Raw genomic sequence first — 17,916 nt, forward strand, 5'->3', positions numbered from 1 at the left:
TCCCAGATGTCCCAGCCACTGTTTAAAGCCAGCATTTCACCTTTCTTTGTTTGAACCAGGAGGTTTTCTCACTCACATGGTGAGAACCAACAACACACAAAGGTGGCATCTCTTATTTCAAGAAAGGCTGGAGTTTCAGCCTCTGTCCTCTGGGGCCTCTCTAATCCTGCCGTCTGGGCTGCCAACCACACGTACCCTCAGATTCCCCGAACTCCAGTTAATCATTCTAAAGTCCATTTGACCATTTGTTTCTCCTCTTTAGAATATGACCCACTGTTAATCTGCTTTTTCACATTGGTAACTCCAGTCACCTGCATGCCATTACCTAAATACCTTTTGGAGCTGACAGCTTGCCCTGGTACCAGACCTGCGGCGTTTCTCATGCATGGTCAGCCGAGCCCTCTGCCTCTCCTTGAAGCTTCTAGTCTTGTCCTCCTCTATCCCTTCTGTTGAATCAGGTGTGAAATTCAGAGTCTCAAACTCTATGTCTTTACTTTTGTAAAGCCTCATTTTAATTCCTGGCCCTCAGCCTTAATCCTCCTTAGTGTCAAAGTCTAATCTCATCACTCAGATAAAGCCAGACCAGTGTGCTGATCGTCCTCAGATTATTCAAAATTCAAAACCACTTTCCCCCACTCTGCTTCTATAACAGGAAAACCAAACCAAACAACAACAACAAAAACACTGCATGCACCTTGGGAGCCAAAGGGGAATAGAGTTACTGGACCCTGCAAGCAGAAGGGTATCTGGAAGTTCTGAGCGTCAGAAACGTATTTCTTAGTGTCAGCATAGCTGATGCAGAATGTGCCTTTCTTGAGCAAGATGACAACAAAGGCGGTGTTAGTTTGTAGACTCCTTGCAGCATAGCAGGGCAGCATTTGACATCGTTCTGACCAGAGAGGCATAAATGGGAACCGCTGTCTACAGGAATGGTTTTGTTTTCCCACAGAAAAGGAAAGGCCTGCCAGGCCACAGACCTTTCTTCTCATCTTAAGAGTAAAAGGGATCTGTAGCAGCCTGAGAGTCATCAGCAAGGCACAAAGAACAAGATGATCCCAGAGATATCAGCCTTGAATCCATCAGGCCACTTGGCAAGATCTGCTATGTGCCACTAGCAAAACTCTAGAAGCTTCGGTTTTCTAAGATTCTGGAAGGCAAAGTCTTAATGAATGCTGGAGCTATGTGGTCCTGCAGAGGTGGCCATCTCTAATGCACTGGGCTGAGCTTTACCAGCTCTGCAGATGAGCTAGCCTGAGCTACCTGAGCTGCCAGGTCTCTCCAGTGCAGCTTGTGTCTCACGTCTGTCCTGTGAACAGCCTATACTCACACATCCTCTCTGCATACAAACCTTGCTGCTGCATGAGACTCCGGTGGCGGGAATTAAGGCCCTCTCTGTCCCTAACCTTCAGTATGACACACATAGAGCCCGGGGTGCTATGGTGCTCCTCTCACATTGTCCTAGGTCCTTGAGAAATTAAAAAGCCAGCTGTCTTCTGCTTAGTACCTCCTGACCGGTGGCTGCTTCCTTATGCTCTGGGCTCAGGGAGGTGGGCAGGGAGATAGATGGTCGTCAGCCTCATACCTTCAAGCATCCCACAAGAGACGGGTCCAGTTGCCCTCCTCCATCCCCCCCATTCTTATAGACATTGTAGGAAGTCAGGTTCCATCTCCTCTCTCCTAGTGTTTGGGGGGGGGGAAGGGGATGTGGCCCCTTCAGTCTCACTCCTGACCCTTCCGTTCTGTGTCCTTTTCACTGGATCAGAGGACGTGGCAAGAAACAGAAACCGTGCCTTAGTTTTGTCTTTAAGTCTCCTAGGATCACATGGGAGCTTTCGATTGATATAGGAAAATGGTTTCTTTACTCTCTCAGCTATCCCTGTAGCGATCCGGTTGTCAGGTGGGAGAGGGCTGAAGTTCAAATTCATATAAGACGATCCTTCCAGACACTTCTCAAATGCAGTCATGTGGATAGGGCGTAGCTCAGGGTGGAATTGGTGCCTAACATTCTCAAAGAGCACAAGTTCCACCTTCCAGAACCGCAATAATAACAACTCTGCAGGGGAATGCGGTTAACATCGCAGGATCCAGCCTCCTCGGCAGCTAGCTCTGTCACTGTTGGCCTTAGACTCACCACACTGTTTCCCTCCATACCCAAGCAGGGCCACTGCAGATGTTCTTGGGGGTGGGGGTGGGGGCTTGCACTGTTGTGCTAAGTTTTGTTTTCAAATCTCCACCAGTGAATCCTGATGCATGGCTAGAAGTTAAGAACCAACCCCCACAGGGTTTGTATTTCCCAGAGTTTGCACACACTTCATCTCCTGGGTTCCTAGAGGAGTCCTGCAATGTGGCGAGGACCGGTGATAATAAAAGCTTTTACACCAGGAAAGGGATGGGGCTCAGAGATGTCAGGGCAAGGTTGTCGGAGCATGTCGGGCTCCACTTCAAGACTCCTGATTTTGAGTGATCAGGCAGATCCCACTGACCCTCAAGTCTGTATTGTTGGAGTTAGTGCCCCGTCAGGTCAATTGTCCTAAACACCAAACTGTCTCCTTTTAAAGAAAGAACCCAATGTAATTAACACAAACCTATATCTTTCAGCACCTAATTGTTTTTGGTTAAACAGTGGCTACTCCACAGTCGTTCTTCATAGCACATGTATGTCTCCCTCTCAACCTGCTTCCATTTGTTTTCAGACAAAATCTTTCTACAAAACTCTGGCTGGCCTGGAACTCAGCATGTAGACCAGGCTGGCCTCAAACTCACAGATCTGCTTGTCTCGGCCTCCTGGGTGCTGGGATTAAAGGCCGGTGCCACCATGCCTGGCAGCACGTGTAATTCTTAAATGAAAATTTCCAATCACTGCTTATTATGGGATGGTTCAGTTGTCTGTGTCTTCCCTCGGGCAGCCATACAGATTTCACAAGGACACTGAATCATCTTTGGAAAAGGAGGAGCTAAGCAAATGGCTGAGGTCTTGGGCTCAGAGGTCAAACACACTTGCCATGCAAGCATATGCACTGGGGTTCAGATTCCTAGAACGCACACATATGCCAAGAAGTGTACCCGCCTGCCTTTAACTCAAGAGAGTGCCCAGAGCAAACTGGCCAGTGAAACTAGTTGTATCTGTAAGATCTGGGTCAGACAAAGAGACCCTGCCCCCAAGAATAAGACTCTAAGGTGATCGTAGATGTCCCTTGCATCATTGGCAGGCCTCCACCTACAGGCACTCACACATGCATTTGTACCTGCACACATATGTAAAAGGACATATATGCATACAACACACATAAGAGAATGGGAACAGGTAGGTATGTCATTATGAGAAAGCCAGCAGGGATTTGTGGAATAAGTACTTCAGAGTCACCGGTTGCTTTATCCCTGCTGAGGAGCAATAAAGTATGAGTTAGAAGGTTTTTATTTGTTTTTTTTTTTTTTTTTTCTTTTGAGACAGGCTTATACTATGTAGCCCAGGCTGAACTCAAATGAACAATCCTCCTGTATCAGCTTTCCAAATTTCCAAATTCACTGGGAAGGGGATTTCTAGTTGTTTGTCTACTTACTTGATAATTGAATTATCAGGCCATTTACGTGGACATCGACTGTGCTACTTCAGGAATTGTTTAAAACATTAACTGCAGAAGCATAGACTGTTGAACTATGTAATAGAGAAGATAAGGGTTTTTAATATTCAATAGCAAGTTTTTTCCCCCTGTTGGTCTTCTGAGTTGGCTGGCAGGTTCATTTGGTCTGCTGATTGTTTGGTTGGTTTGAGGATGGGTGGGAGTAGGTGGGTAGAGGTGGGGGATGGAGGGTGGAGGTGTGTGTATATGTATGTGTGTATGAAAAACCCTTGAACAGTTAAGTAACATCTATGTCCTTTTCAGAGGTGCGGTTACATTAACATAACTATGTTAGGTATAAGCTCCATCATCCTTCTTAAATGGAAGTTGTTTCATTCACCATAAAGATCTCTTGAGAGTTTCTATGCTCTCGCTGGGAAAGATGAGTAAGAAATCCTGCCTAGTCGTCTGGGTTTTAGAGAATGGGGACCCTCTAGGGTCTAAAATGGCTGGTGTTTTGCTCGTGTTCTCAGCCACAGGAACTCGTACAAAAAGAGCATCTGCGTGGACATGCTGCGAGACGGCTTCCACAAATCCTTCACCGAGCTCTTCGCACTCACGGAACAGTGGGACAGGCTGCGGCAAGCTGCGCAGGCGCGGTCCCTCTTCTGGGAGCAGAGGCCTCTGGAGGACCAGCCGGACAAGTTGGACAATTTCTACCACTACCTGACCAGGGCCGAGGCTGCAGAGAGGAAAGGTAGGCGCCGGGATGCGGGGACGCACCCGGAGAAAGATTCTAAAGCGTTGCCCTGTGAATTTGCTACATTAAGACAAATCACCCAATTCAACCGGGTCCACTGAAGAGCTTTAAGACTAAATGACCAGCTACAAAGACATCCTGCAGATGTCTTTGCAAGCCTGGAAAGACAGAGTATCCTACCAAACATCTCTAGAAGTTTCCAACAGGTATAAACCTTTCCTGTCATCGAGAACACATCTTGGTTTGTCTCTGTGTTATATGAATATTGGCACGTTTTCAAGTCACTGTCACTGAGAACTGTACAGGGTTACTTGGTATTAGCGTCTCCGTAATGAGCTTTGAAAGTTTTGTCATGAGATCATGTTGGCTTGGATCACAAAATAGTAGTATTTTAAAAACACAAAAAGCCTGTAATTTTCAGGGTGTTATTAAGGCTGTAATCCCAGCACTTGGGACATCTTACTTGGAGTTTGGGGTCAGCCTTAGCTACATCGTGAGACACTTTTTCGTAAGAAAGGGGAAAATAATATGACATCCACAATTTTGGTTTCAAAAGTTAATTTCACAAAATAATTTTAAGGCATTTCTTTGCCATATTTTAACACTTTTTAATAAAGTTGGTACCTTATGTTTAAAGTAGTATTACTTAATACTTTAAAGTATCTAAGAAAATGAAGTATTAAGAAAATCTCTGATAAAATTTTATGGACTTTTGTCATTTAACATTTTTAGGTCTGCATTAGGCATTTGCCTTCATTAAAAAAGAGAAAAACAATTCTAAGATTTGGTATTCCAATTTTTTCCTGCATCTTTCTGACAGAAAACACAGGAAGATGCATAGAGAGAGACAGGAAAGACAGCGCTGTGCGCAGCAGCGTGCTCTTTCTCCTGGGGCGGGTCTTCCTGGGCAGCCGCTCACTGCTGACGACAGGCACAGAGCGGAGGCCAGCAGAGTCCCAGTGAGCTCAGCGCAGAGACATAAGATAGGGCACAATGTGAACGCAGAACCCAAGGTACGAGGTCTCCTAGAGTTCGGGGAACAATCCTAAACTGCAGAATGGACATGAAAGGCAGTCTTTTCATGAACTTTCAAAATACTATTTAAGCATAAGAAATTGACTATTATATTAAAAAATGCTATGTCATTACAAAAAAAAAAAAAAAAAAGGAAAAAAAAAGCCAAGTCCCAAATTCTACTGTCAGAGCAAATTCCTGAATTGATATTTACACTGAAAATAGAACAACCTAAGATGGACTTTGCCAACTGTTTACTTTATAAAGTTCAATGTCATCATCTGCTTATGTTGGGGACTGTCATTTGAGTTGCGTAAATGTGAGCCAAGTGCCTGAGGTGCTGTGAAGTGTCACTGCTGCGTCTGTCATAAAGCACCTGTGGGCTGACAAACCACAGAATACACAAGTTAAAGAAAACTAACACACAGAAGACCGGGTGCCAGTGAGGTCCTCTTCAACTGGCATTTCATGGTTTATCGTGCATGTCTGAGAAATCAACTTGTACTTATTAAATAGGACAAAATTACATTTATTCAAAATAGCTCACCCGTAGGGTTATCTCCCATGAGGTGCCACGGCTCTATCCTTGCAGCTTTGTCTTTCCCTTTTCATTACATCAGGTATATTACCCTGTGGATTGTGGTACTGGTACCAGGGGGAAAAGTTAAGGAATTTTAAACTATTCAATATTTGTGTAGTTCAGTTTTTCTACATTTTAGTACAGAAACTAACAAAATGCAGTTCTGAAGGTGTTTCCTTGTGAGTTAACAAGTAAAGAAGATCATTGTTAATTACTATTCTGTCTGATTTTTGTTTAAGTTACCTGTAAAGAAACACCTACTGACTTGCAATGTAAGGGGAATTTATTCTCCCCATGTTCAAAACCATGGTGGAATGCTGACATGTGGAGGGAAGATGTGTTTGTATGTTTGAAATTGGTTTTTTAGATAATTAGGGTTGAGTAATAAAAAATAGCATAATTTTGAATTTGATAGCATTCAGATTACCTTAAATGAAAAATATCTCAAATGTTGTTGTTTGGTTTTTTTGTGTGTGTGTGTGTTTTCTTTCAAAATTAATCATGATTTTAGTGTGTTAGACTTACAAGGTCTGCTGTGTCTGAGCAAACAGGCGGGTACCTGCTTTGTTTCTGATTTAAAATGTAAGGTCTCAAAGCCCCATGTAGTCTTTCCTTGGTCAAATCCCCCCCCACACACACACACACAATTTTTCAGAGCAAAGAAATAAGTCTTTGACTGGCTGGCTTGCTTCCCTGTTTATACCCCATCCATTTTGCTAGATAAGGAAACAGAGGGTTGTAAGGTGTCCAATCAAAGCAGCAGCAGCTGTAACACACAGTTGCTCAGGGCAAGCACCTCACTTCCCAAATAGCTCAATTCAAATTCAGAACACCTTCAGTCCTTAAGTCCCCAAAGAACACATGGTTATTCTTTGTATATATCTCATTCTAAAACATCTTTGGTGTGACAATTTGTTTTAAAACCCTGTCTGAGAGGAGCTTTAGATGCTAAGGTCATATATGTGAAGAATGTCCACTGTTCCGCCAGCTGGTGTTTAACAGTGTCATTCAAGTTCTAAGGATGTGCCCTCCTGTTGCTTTCCTTGGCAGTTGACCATTAAATTCAGATTTTTTCTTGGTTTTTAAAGTATAAGCTAAATAAGCAATAAAAAGGGAACGGGGCATGCCAATATTCAATATGATCTCTTGTTCTCTCTTTCTGTGCCCCTGTGCATTATTAATATTTGGATGCATGCAATGTTAGCATGGAACTTTGGTCTTCACAAATACTGCAGTTTTACAGAAAACACTCACAAACCAATAAATGTAACAGACAACATTCCAATTGTTAGTGGGCATATGTGCACAAGCAGTGTAGAAAATCGGCTCATGTTAGAAACTGGTTACACCCTTCATAACTAAAAGTGTGGTTATATGACTGGTCACTGTCAATGTTCATAGCTTAAACCTGGGTACCTGGTCAAAATACTTAGGAAATATTAAAATTGAGCTACATTGTAAAAAAAAAAAAAAAAAAGAAAGAAAGAAAGAAAGAAAGAAAGAAAGAAAAAAGAAAAGAAAAAATGTGTCTCAAGGTCTACACAAGGTGATGCTGAAATATTGTCTTTAAGAGTCCTCACTGCTTCCTCATCCATCCATCCATCTATCCATCCACACACCCATCCATCCATCCATCTATCCATCCACCCACCCATCCATCCATCCATTTATCCACCGATCTATTCACCCATCCATCCATCCATCCATCCATCCATCCATCCATCCATCCATCCATTTATCCACCCATCCATCCACCCACTCACTCACCCATTGGTCCATCAATTCACCCACCTGCCCATCCATCCACCCATCCACTCATTCATTGAGGGTCATGTTGAATCTTCTTTCATCCAAGCTGTGGCAGTATCAGTAGTCATCCATGTCAATGCTACCTCATCTGTGGCATGAGCAGTGGTTGTCTGCACCAGTTCAGCCTCAGCAGATGTGCACAGCAGTGACATTAGTGTTGTTTAAATCACCAACACCACCCCCTGCTTTATAACAAACTTGTTTTAAAGAAACCTAGTTCTTCCTTTTGGGGACATCTTCCATAGGTCAACATCCTTGTCTCAGACGTATCTGACAGTCCCCTCTGTGAGTCCTTTCCGTGCCACCTGGAATATTATTCTTAGTGTCTTCAGAAAAAAATGTCACTGACGGTGACAGCAAACTGAACTAGAGATAATTCTAAAGTCTCTGACACTTGATTTGTGAATTGTGGTTGAGCGTTGAGTAGCTATGTTGTCTTCTGGCAACCTTCCTTTAATACACAGAAAATCTGTTGGACCCAAGTGGACTCTCACACAATGGGGAAAACATCATCCAGTAAAGTAAGTTTGGAAGACTCTGGGTTAGTTAGCTGTGGGCTTAAGCATCCTGAGTCTGGAGCACTTATGTGAGCATTTTGTACACCTTTGTGCATTGTGTTATTTCACTAAGTGGAGAAAGTTAGCCAGAGTATTTCTTAAACTAATTTAACAGAGAATCCCCTCTTTAGGGTAGAGGTCATAGTGTCTGAATAACAAACCCACGATGAACTTTCATCTTCAGATGATGCCTGTGGGCTACTCACTGGAGGAGAACAGGCCACTTAGACTGTGAAGAATACAGATGTGGTTACAGAAAAATAGTTCAGTTTATAGGCAGTCTTTAAATACATAATCCTGGGAACTTACATAATTACAACTCATTGCTTTAAACATACTCTCTCTCTATATATATAATGATGAGAATATTTTAAATTACAGTTCAATTTACTAAAACACAAAAAATCTTTACATACACATTTGTAAAAAATAGAAAGTTGATATATCTTACCCACTGGAGTCTGTAAATAGAAACTCTAATCAATAAAATGAAACAGTTGATAAACTATACTTTACTAGCTTATGCACAGTAGGTGAGAAGTTTCTGCATTAAGAGGTGTGGTTTTAGAAGTGTCTTGAGGAGCTGAGAAGATGTCTCTATGAAGAGTTCTTGCTTGTGCAAGCATAAAGATCAAAGCTAAAATTCTCAGCACCCAAGGAAAAGCTTGATGAGCTGGCTGGTTTTATGTCAACTTGACAGAAGCTAGAGTTATCTGAGAAATACTTCCATAAGATCTAGCTATAAGGCATTATCATAATTAATTAGGCTGGTGGTCCTGGATTCTATAGAAAAGCAGGCTTAGCAAGCCAGTAAGCAGCACACCACGGCTTCTGCATCAGCCCCTGCCCTGTTTGAGTTCCTGTTCTGACTTCCTTCAGTGATGAACTATGAGGTGGAAGTGTGAGTCAAATAACTCTTTCCTCTCCAGCTAAGTTTTGGTCATGCTGTTTTGTTGCAGTAGTAGAAACCCAGAGTAAGTCACTGAGTATTACTGAACGTCACTGTAACACCAGTGCTAGGTGGGGGCAGAGACAAGAGGGTCACTGTGAACGGCCAGTCATCCTAGTCACAACAAAGCAGGTAAACCTCGCTCCAGGTTCAGAGAGATACCCAACCTCAGGGGAATAAGGCAGCAAGGAACTGAGACTCCTCTGGCCTCTACAAACATGCACATGGATGCACACATACATATACCCCACCCTATTCACACATGCACACACAAAGAAATGATTCCGAAATAATGAAGTGACTTATTTACAGCTCTGGGCTGCTACCTTTTGAATGTTTAGGCTAGTTTTTCTGGATTTTTAAATTTAATCTCATACAGCATACTAATATACAATATTGTCCGCAGTCATGGTCATTATAGGAACTGACCCCCTAGCGATAGTGAGAAGTTGGTATTCGTTTAATGACTCATTTTAAAGCACTTTAGTCGTGAAGACGGTGACTCACTCCTGTGCTGTCAGGTCTTGGTGGGCAGAGGCAGGAAGAGCATCATGACTGAGGCCTGGTGAGCTGTTTGATCTGCAGGATCACGGCACAGCTTATTATCACGAAGACACGTGAGGTCACTATCGTACCGCATCCACAGAAGGGCATCGCAGAGGAGTAGCTCGCTGTGTACAGAGGACAAAGATGCATGCGGCAAATTACCAGCAGTCTGAGTGAGAAGAATGGCTAGTGTGTACTCGGTCTCAGTTCAAACAAATCCCCACAAGGAACCACAGCAGCCCCCTTCAGTGACACTTGACACGTGTCTTTCTAGAAACACTGGTGGAAAGTGAATGAAGCATGTTGATCATCCTGACCTAAGTCTCCTGTTTATACCAACCGCGTTGTTCCCTTCTGGGGTAAAGATGTCTTAGGGCTTCCATCCCCCCTTTTTCTACTTCTATTTGCTTTTGCATGTCATGGTTTAGAAACATTGGTTTCACCAGGCTTTATTGACGCATACCCTTAGACCTATCACTGGGATGTGGAATAGTTTCTCTCCTCCTCCCTTCCCCTTCGTTCCCTTGTCCTCCCCTCCTCTCATGTCCCCTCCCCTCTCTCAGTGACACCACTGTCCTCTTCTTCCAAAAGGAAGGGAACCTAGCTAACAGATACTCCCTGGTTCAGTTGCATAAAGAAGTCCTATTTCAACCAACTATGTCTCAATTTCTAGTGCATCTGCAGTTTTTGGAAAGATGTTCGTTGCCTGTCTTATGCACACATCCTTTGATTAATTATTTTAATAGTTAAAATAAATGGCACTTTGCATTAGATTTCATTTTCACAACAGCTGGCCATGTATTTAGGAAACATATAGAAGTAATTTTCAGCCTCATGTTCATGTGTCCTAAGCCGAGTCTCTGATGTACTGTTTTCTCGTCTTTGCGTAGGATACTACGAAGAGGTGTATAACAACCTGTATGCTCTGGCCTGTTACTTCGACAATTCTGAAGACAAGTGGGTGAGGAATCACTTCTACGAACGGTGTTTTAATATTGCTCAGCTGATCAAAGTTGACGGTGGGAAGAAAGAAGCAGAGGCAGAGGCACACATGGGCCTTCTTTTCGAGGAAGAGGGTGAGTCGGGCTTCTCTGGGGGATGTTTTGGGGGCTCCCAAGACCAAACCAAGATGAAAGATAAGAAAAGAACCTGAATGTAAGGAGGTAATGTATCATCAGGCTTATTAGCAAAGGCAAGTGGCCAAAGTCCGTTTCGGTGTTCACACAAGTTCTTGCTGGCCCCGCTGGAGCAGCGGCCCGGAACAGCCAGCTATCTTCCATGATCATGCCACACCTCCTCCACATCCTCCCCCGCCTTCCTCCGGTCACGTGCTGCATCGTGTTTATGTTTGTGGTGTGTTGTTGTTCTTGCTGCTGCTGTTGCTCCTTTCATGCCAGCCTTTTGCCTATTTTGTAGTAGAATTTTCACTTACAGAACTGGGAAAAAAGAGCTCCCTTTGTGAGTTTTCTAGTGCTCCTCCTCCTCCTCCTCCTCACTCCTCCTCCTCCTCCTCACTCTCCCTCCTCCTCCTCACTCTCCCTCCTCCTCCTCACTCCCCCTCCTCCTCCTCTCCCTCCTCCTCACTCCCCTTCCTCCTCCTCCTCACTCCCCCTCCTCCTCCTCACTCCCCCTTCTCCTCCTCCTCCTCCTCACTCCCCCTCTTCCTCCTCTCCCTCCTCCTCACTCCTCCTCCTCCTCCTCACTCTCCCTCCTCCTCACTCCCCCTCCTCCTCCTCTGCCTCCTCCTCCTCCTTACTCCCCCTCCTCCTCCTCCTCCTCCTCCTCACTCCCCCTCCTCCTCACTCCCCCTCCTCCTCCTCACTCCCCCTTCTCCTCCTCCTCCTCACTCCCCCTCTTCCTCCTCTCCCTCCTCCTCACTCCTCCTCCTCCTCCTCACTCTCCCTCCTCCTCCTCACTCCCCCTCCTCCTCCTCTGCCTCCTCCTCACTCCCCTCCTCCTCCTCCTCCTTACTCCCCCTCCTCCTCCTCCTCCTCCTCACTCCCCCTCCTCCTCACTCCCCCTCCTCCTCCTCTTCACTCCCCCTCCTCCTCCTCACTCCCCCTCCTCCTCCTAACTCCCCCTCCTCCTCCTCCTCACTCCCCATCCTCCTCCTCTTCACTCTCCCTCCTCCTCCTCACTCCCCCTCCTCCTCCTCCTCCTCACTCCCCCTCCTCCTCCTCCTCCTCACTCCCCCCTCCTCCTCCTCCTCAGTCCCCCTCCTCCTCCTCCTCACTCCCCCTCCTCCTCCTTACTCCCCCTCCTCCTCCTCTTCACTCCCCCTCCTCCTCCTCCTCACTCCCCCTCCTCCTCCTTACTCCCCCTCCTCCTCCTCTTCACTCCCCCTCCTCCTCCTCCTCACTCCCCCTCCTCCTCCTTACTCCCCCTCCTCCTCCTCTTCACTCCCCCTCCTCCTCCTCCTCACTCCCCCTCCTCCTCCTTACTCCCCCTCCTCCTCCTCTTCACTCCCCCTCCTCCTCCTCTTCACTCCCCCTCCTCCTCCTCCTCCTCAGTCCCCCTCCTCCTCCTCCTCCTCACTCCCCCCATCCTCCTCCTCCTCACTTCCCCTCCTCCTCCTCCTCACTCCCCCTCCTCCTCCTCAGATGAAGCGATAAAAGCTGTATATGTCAGATTCCGCCTTGCTGTTTCACAATAATTGCTTAAGGAAATTCTTCTTTAAACGAAACTTAGGATTTAATGCTCTAATAAGACAACCCCAAATTAAACCCAAACAGCAGAATGGTCAAGAACATTTATTATGATGACTGATTAAGGGTTTGACGTGGAAAGCGATCAAATGCATGAAGTGGGTGTGTGATGGTCATTGTGTAATGAACATTGTAGTAGCTAATGTGTGATTGTGATTGCTTATTGCTGATACATACTATATATTTATATATTTGATATACATCAATATATTGATATATAATTGATACATATAAACTTTGTGACTAGGATGATGTACGACTTGAACCAAAATTAAATTAAAAATCAGTTTCTTAGTCGGATGGTTGACTGTGAGCATCTGCATCTGTATTGGTCAGACTCTGGCATAGCCTCTCAGGGAATGCTAGGAATGAGGGTGTGGGTGGGGAGCACCCTCACAGAAGCAGGGGGTATGGGGGGGATAGTGAGTTTAACTGGGAAAGGGGATAACCTTTAAAATGTAAATAAGTAAAATAACCAATAAAAATTAGTTTCTGTGTTCTGGAAAGCTAAGCTGGGTTGTATCCTAAGACATGGCAGACACTACCGGGTGATTCAAACGGTGCAGGGTGCCGGACAGTGTCTGCTGGTGAGATCCTGCAGCCTATATGAAAGGAACGCATAATAAAGTGGAGAGGACTCAGATATTACTGCCATTTACACATGTACACATAATCGTTCCATGCTCTGAAAGAGGAGCCATACCTGCAGGAGGAACAACTTCCTCTGAGTGGGGGTCTCAGTGGAAAGGAGAGGCAGGAACGCCAGCCTTCGAGGTCTGAAGGTCAGCCTGTGTACATTCAGACAAGGAAAGGCAGGATTGAAAAGTCGACCTGAGATGCCAACTGTGGGTGAAAGGGGTGTGGCTAAGAAGCTGTCACAATGATGATGTAACTAGGAAGAAGGAGGTAGAGGTGTTTAGGAGAATGAATTAAACTATTCTATTACAGTTCCAGTTCACAATATCTCAGTTAAATAAGTGGCTCTCTACCATATGGTCATGATCTTTCAACTGCACAAAATCCATTCCGTAATCAATGTACCAGTACATTTATCAATACTGGTCTAGAGTTTTGTGCCAAGGGCAACACAGGAAAGAGACCAAAACCATGAAATCATGGAGCCCAACTGTTTCTACATGTACAATCCAGTGTGTAGAGTAAACTCAGTCTTTGACTGATGAATCTCCAGCCCTTTGTCTTGCTGAATAGAAGCTCCGTGCCCATCTTTCTCCTCCTGGATTTCAGAATCTCTGAGCAAGTTTTGATCACCACGTGTATGCATTACGGACTTTACTGCTCTGTTTATTCATTCACTCACACCACAACTCTCAGGAGTGTCCTCAACCCTATATGAAGCCGACACATCACCGTCGTTGGTCATCTCATTGGTGACAGACATAGGGGCTGGGACCGCAGGGCATGTAATCACAGTGGAGCCGCTGCAAGGTAACATTTTCAGGTCTCTGGATTGGTCACACTCAGTTATCCCAGTCTGTGTTACCGTAAAAGTACCCGTGTCTGCAGAAAAGTTAATGTTTGTCTTTGAAATATTTTAAAGTCTTTGCCTTTGAAGCCGTGTTGAAGTTGGAGTCTGTTGGTTTGTGTCAGAACTGCCTTTTCCCGGATCTAAAATTATGGGACTTGTGCCCTTGAACACTGCCTGAGCGCCAGAACCAGCTACATTTTAATCATAGCAGGAATAAACAAGCAAGCCAGCCCTGGTGCTAATTCTAGAAATTGCCTGCTCGGCCATAGAGAGAACTGTCTGCAGCTTCTGTAGCCTGGGTAGAATTTCACCAGAAAAGTAAACTCACGTAGTGTCAATACACACAGCTCGAAGGGAGGGGCTCGCCCGGCTGTAGACCCTTCCACTCCTCTGATCTGATTGGTCCCGACAGGCAAATGGAGGCCCCACAGCAACATCTAGGCAGCAGCTGGGCTCCGGGGCAGGTGGCAGCTCCCGATTCCGTGGGTGCCCTCATTCAGGTTTAAAGAGGGTGTTAGCCGGCAGATGGCAATGGGAAGGTTGTCAGGGCCCAACCAAGCAGGCTATGGCTCAGGGCAGGACTCCAGCTCCCTCAGGAAGCCACAGAGCAAATGAGGAACCAAAGCAGATGCCATTGTCAGGAACTGGGCACGCGGTTGCAGTGAGGGGTAACATGCAGCCCACAGGCACAAATGTGACCAGTTCTCACCTAGAGCCTATTGGTCAAGTCCCCATTCTCCTAAGCATGACTGACATCTAAAGTGTGCACTGGCTCCCGTTGGCTCAAGAGCAGGGAAGCTCATTCTTCAGTGCAGTGTCTGCAGCGTTGTGGCAGTGGTAGTTGACTTGGAGGAATCAGGTACTGACTAAATCTTAAAGACAGCAGCCACATCGCTTAGAATCGTGTTCTTGTTCATAAGGACCTCTTCATGTATCCAGGATGCAGGAGCAAGAAACATTCACCCTGAGTGAGGGGCAAAGATTATTCACACCGCATCCGGTGGGCACTGCAGAAAGTACCCAGATACCGGGACAACGGGAGATGTGCTCACTGATTCTGGAGCTGTTCTTGCAGGGCTATGAGACATACTTGGGAGAACACAACCAGAGGGACGTGCCAGATGACCCGAGGCCGAGACACGGCAATCTTTAACTTCTGTCCCCAACTTGGCGACACTAGGCCTTTCTGTCCTCATGGCTGCTCAGCTTGCTGTCGCAGCAGCGTTACTGACAGGGAGAGTGGGAGAGAAGCAAACTCGTAGCTTTGGTGGAGGTGAGGGCAGCTCTTTCCACTTCCCCTAGTGATGTGGTAACTGACCCAAGTTTTGCTTTTTACCCACCAGACAGGAGCAAGGAGACTTTCTTGTTTCCATGGAGCTGCATGGAGACCGGTGTCTTTTTGGTGGACCAGATTGAAAGTGTCAGCTTTAGACAGGTTAACTCTTCGTTTCAGCCACCTTACTTTCTATGCCCTGCCTCCTCTCCCAGTTCCAGTGGATGGTTTCCCAAGGACCATTTGCCAACATTCAGTCATTCATTCTACCGCATGCCAGACTCTGGATCTAGCTACTGACCACGGTAGGAAATGAGCGAGGCAATGCAGCGTTCTCCTGAGTGGCGAGTGTCCAGTACTGAGAATGTACACACAGACAAGCCGAAGAAACTAGGAGTAATGTCGCTGATCCCAACTAATGCGACTCGAATCAACCCCCAGTGGCAGCCACAGTGGAGCTCCTTGCTGCCTGCCCCAAATTTTTTGGTTCTTGAATGAAAGACAGACGTCAGTTCAAAGGCTAGGTCACTTCCGAACCTGCAGATGACTAACATACTCCACTCTGATATTCCTGAGTTATTAGGTGGGAAGGATATGCTTTCCAGTTGAGAAAGCCCACGACTCCTGATGGCAGCAAAGAAACTGAATTAAGGTTAATGGGACTTCACAGTCTTGACCCTAGATTCTTGGGATGACTGGGAAACTTTGGAGGAAAGAGCATCATCACACATGGCTCACTTCAGTTCAAGTCCTAGAATTGACTGCTGTCATCCTGATGGATAGATAGTGTCTCCGTGCCAATCACCAAGAGACCAGTTGTCTCCAGGACCATCCTGAAGACACACTAGAATGACCACCAACTTGTTCCAGTCTCATCCTGTCAGTAATGGTAGGGGAGGGCATGCTGCTAAGGGACTGTCTTTTTACCACTTGGATTTCATGGAGAAGAGGTAGAATTTCCATTCTGACTTATCCTTGTATGCTGATGCTGAGGGGATCTGTCATCTTCTCCTGCCCATTCCTCTTTGTATTTTTAAATTTGTGTGTATGTTTGGGGGGATGCACATATGTGTGTGCACATGTGCATGTGCATGTGGAGGCCAGAGGTCAACCCTCAGTGTTGTTCCTCAGGTTCCTTCCACTTAGGTTTTGGAGACAGTGTCTCATTGACTTAGAACTTCAGGCACCAGTGACCAGCCAGCAAAAGTGGAATCTGCCTGTCTCTGGATCTACCATGCTGAGATTAGAAGCATGTACCACTCTACTCAGTGTGTGTGTGTGTGTGTGTGTGTGTGTGTGTGTGTGTGTGTGCATCCACATCTGTGTCTGAGTCAAGTATTCATGTGGATTATTCTTGAACCCAGAACTCACCAATTCTGTGATTTCAGTCAGCTGTCTAGCCCCGAGGATACCCTGCCTCTGCCGCCCGAGCACTGGGCGTAAAGGAGGGCCTCCATGGCTGCCAGACACTCACATGAATGCTGAGAAACTAGATGTTGATCTTTTGACTTGGGTGACAGTCAGTTTACCCACTGAACTATCTCCCCCAGAGCCCAGGACCAACTTCTTTACACAGGTTCTGGGGGTCACAGTCAGTCCTCATGCTGGAATGTGAGCACTTTACTGACTGAGCCATCTCTCAGCCCCCCATTCCTTAATGATCATCAGGAACATCCCCAACTGTGACTCCCAACATTAATTTTATTAGGGGCAGTGTGGTTCCACCTCCCGTCTCTAAAGTATCTATCTCATATTCTAGGTAGCTTATGTCAGTCAGGCAACCTGCCAGTCAGTCCTGAGTAACATCCATCTATCTGTCTGCCTGTCTGTCTGTCTGTTCATCCATCCATCCTCATTCCTTTCTTCCTTCCTTCCTTCTTTCTTTCTTTCTTTCTTTCTTTTCTTTCTTTCTTTCTTCCTTCCTTCCTTCCTTCCTTCCTTCCTTTCTTTCTTTCTTTCTTTCTTTCTTTCTTTTTTTCTTACTTTCTTTTCTTCCTTCCTTCCTTCCTTCCTTCCTTCCTTCCTTTCTTTCTTTCTTTCTTTCTTTCTTTCTTTCTTTCTTTCTTTCTCTTTATCTCCCTCTCTCCCTGCCTCTCTCCTTTCTTCCTCCTTCTCCTCTCCCTCTCCATTCTTTTTCTTTCTCCCTCTCCAGCCTCTCCTCTCCTCTTTCTCTCCCTCTCTTCCACTCTTTGTCTTTCCCTTTCCTTCCTCCACTCCCTCTTCTCCTCTCTCTCACACAAAGAATTCCATTGTGAGAGCCTTAACCTCCTGCTGATTCCTGCTAAGAGTCATCTGGCTCCTGGCTCCTGAAGGCTAGTCACATTATACCTGGCCAGTTGTCACTCCAGTTTGAACAATTTAGCTGATACGAGTTTGGACTTGCTTGCAAAAGAGTGTTGTGTATTCCTGGGTAGATGATTAGTTTGCTAGGACAGTTGTCACACTAGCAGGAGAAACTATTCTGGCAGCACCTTACTACTGCTACATCCCTCCGAGAGGAGTCTCACTGAGTCAGGAAGAACAGCGAATGCTCAGCCCCCTCTATCTTATAGGCTGCTGTATGATTCAGGAAATGTCATTACCCTCCATATAGGACCAAGACCCCCACAACTTCAGGGCCTTAATGCCAGCCAGACTAGCATTCAGGATTTGTGTGACCCCACCCCCACTTCCTGCA

At 45.8% G+C, this 17,916-nt stretch overlaps 1 protein-coding gene across 1 annotated transcript in view; it reads left to right on the forward strand.

The window, feature by feature from the left end:
- Nucleotides 1-17,916, forward strand: part of TTC29 (tetratricopeptide repeat domain 29) — a gene marked incomplete at both ends in the record, with an annotated part of 176,064 nt that overhangs the window by 24,302 nt on the left and 133,846 nt on the right. Inside the window, 2 exons of the mRNA XM_080936633.1 lie at nucleotides 4,094-4,317; nucleotides 10,666-10,851. Coding sequence (XP_080792759.1) covers nucleotides 4,094-4,317; nucleotides 10,666-10,851 — 410 coding nt within the window. The remainder of the gene's footprint in view (nucleotides 1-4,093; nucleotides 4,318-10,665; nucleotides 10,852-17,916) is intronic.

Source organism: Micromys minutus (genome assembly GCF_963924665.1).
Source record: "Micromys minutus genome assembly, chromosome: 24".
Lineage (NCBI taxonomy): Eukaryota > Metazoa > Chordata > Mammalia > Rodentia > Muridae > Micromys > Micromys minutus.